General features: G+C 30.0%; 1 protein-coding gene across 1 annotated transcript; it reads right to left on the bottom strand.

Annotated features, from left to right (window-relative positions):
* Positions 1–1,011: 1,011 nt before the first annotated feature.
* On the bottom strand, positions 1,012–1,686 carry LOC128169498 (uncharacterized). The gene is made up of 2 exons (XM_052835629.1): positions 1,568–1,686; positions 1,012–1,477 (listed from the first exon to the last, which is right to left on the bottom strand). Exons 1-2 carry the CDS (start codon positions 1,684–1,686, stop codon positions 1,012–1,014), a joined length of 585 nt encoding a protein of 194 aa, XP_052691589.1.
* Between the last annotated feature and the right edge of the window lie 817 nt (positions 1,687–2,503).

The raw sequence follows: 2,503 nt of genomic DNA, 5'->3' as shown, positions 1-2,503 counted from the left end.
AATGTCATGTGTTATATTGTGTCAAGATCTATTAATACTGTTTAAACATAAATGTGATTTAAATTTTGGTAAGAATACAAACTTTTTCTGCATAACTTACTGTGTGTAGTATTTTTAATCATCAATTGTTCAAGGTATTGATGGATCTTAAGAGTTATTAAGTTCTTGTTTCCTTATAATTCTTTTATCGGAGGTGTAACCATCAATTTACAAAAATACCATTTCACAAACAATAGAAAAATTTAATTTTTTTTATTTATTAAAGAATTATGTATATATTTGAACTGCTGACATTCTAAAAGTTGAAGAATGACTTCACGACTCTAAGTTTCACGTCTGTATATTTATCTATCCAATAGTTAAATAATGTCTCAGTAATCGGAAAACAATATTGAAAATATATGAAAAGAAAACACAAAATCATCAAAATTACTGTTGAAAGCTTTTGAAGATTGAAAATGATGGCGCTAAATCTTAAGTGAAGATTTTTGTGTTTTCTTTTCATATATTACCGTATTTTTGTGTTTTCTTTTCATATATTACCGTATTTTACACACATATATATTTTCTATATTTATCAAGTTGCATCTACCTTTTTTTCAATTAATGGGATATTATGTACAACAAACCTGATTTACATTTATCAAAATGAATATGTTTTTTTCCTCTTAATTAATGAAATAGGTGTAATTTCAATCGAAACTGCTGTAAAATTAATCGGATATTATATCACAATTGCGGGTTTCATGCTTATTTCAATTACAAAACAAAGCAACAAATTAAACGAATATATATGTTTAATTATATTTATCAATTAATATGCTAATAAATACATACAATACAAATAGTTTTCATTTTTATTTCTTGGTTTAGTCTTTAATTTAATTGTGAATGATTTAACGTGTCCATATGAATAATCCACCCATTCCACTGTATAAGTTTACGACAGACGATGGTGGTTGGAGCCTAATATTGAAGGTTTCATTTTTATTTCTTGGTTTAGTCTTTAATTTAATTATCAGTGATTTTAAAGTGTCCATATGAATAACCTTCAATACCATTAGGCTTCAACCACCATCGTTTGTCGTCAAAGGAAGACAGGGAATTTTTGTTGATAGCTTTAAGAAACAGATTATGATTTTCACTCCGTATAGAGTTCATTGTATGTCTCTCTAATTTACAGTTTAATACACAGTCCACGTAATTTTGATATGCTAATTCTTTGTTAACAACAGATTTGGTGATTCCCTTTGCTTTTTTCACTCGGGTTTTTTCCTCATTGTAAACAATGAATGAATACATTTTTGGTCGTAATCCAACAAATCCCATTACTGGCTGAGATGCAGTTTCATCTTTCATCTTACCAACAACCTTCTTGTTTATTTCACTAAACGGAAAATGATCTCTAGGATAGTTTGATGTATCGAACAAATCAATATGTTTACTCATCTCTTTATACATATCTTCAACTTCAAACCTACAAAACAAGAAATAAAATAAGATGTATAAAACAATATTGACTCTAAATAAATAACAAAATGCACCAATAAGTCCGAGTAGGACATACCTGTAAAACAGGGAATCTGTATCTGTCATCAGCAACTTTGCATTCCCACCATATTGTGTTTTGATGAAGCCGTAATGAAATTCATACATGAAAAGCTTGGATAGGTCTAATATGCACATCCCTGTGTAGATGGGTTTGTTAAGCAAAAGTTTGACCTTTTTGTTTTTTACTCCAACGATATCTTTATTGAAGATAGTAAAGCTCTCAAAACTCGGTTTACTAACCAGCTTTTGAAGGCGTTTTTTTGTATGAACTAGGTTAAAATATAATCTGTTTCTTATATTTTCCATGGTTTTTCTGAAATGACATAAAAAAAAACAACATCTATTACAATGGTACTCTAGTTTTATTTTATCAACCATCTAAATTTTCATGATAATTTTCTCAAACACTTACCCGAAAACGATATTGTTGTATGATTTATAAAGGGAGATGTCAAAGTCATCTGTGCCTGCTGTCTCATTTTAGTATTATATTCGATGTATGGCTTAAGCCAAGCCTCCTGCTCAAAGCTTATAACACGATGTATTTTTGTCAGAATGAGTCCTTGCTGAAGGTAGAATTGTAAGTTTCTATAGTGAACAACGTATTTTTCCTTTGTTCGAAGTGTAGGAACGAGTTTTTTTTTCGAAATTTCCCCCTCAGTTTTCCCTTTATGTAGACTTTTATACAGTTCATGGCAGTAAGGAGAGAGATCTTCCATTTTGATAGATAACGACTCTGGTGCTAATGGGAGATCATTATGCAAATCATGCAAATGACTTGGATACTCAATTGTTACCTCTAAGATATATCCTGTTTTAGCATTTTTGTCTATATTCCTGATATCAAATTGTGATATTTCCTCTGCACTAAGCCAACGGAAATCTCGCAAGGGTAGTGCTTCGATCATAGCTCCTCCATACAAGTTATTCATGTCAAAATAACCTAAGTAAA

Source organism: Crassostrea angulata, unplaced genomic scaffold, assembly GCF_025612915.1.
Source record: "Crassostrea angulata isolate pt1a10 unplaced genomic scaffold, ASM2561291v2 HiC_scaffold_143, whole genome shotgun sequence".
Taxonomy (NCBI): Eukaryota; Metazoa; Mollusca; class Bivalvia; order Ostreida; family Ostreidae; genus Magallana; species Magallana angulata.
Note: the sequence above shows the minus strand (reverse complement) of the source record. Positions and strands in the feature narration are given on the sequence as shown.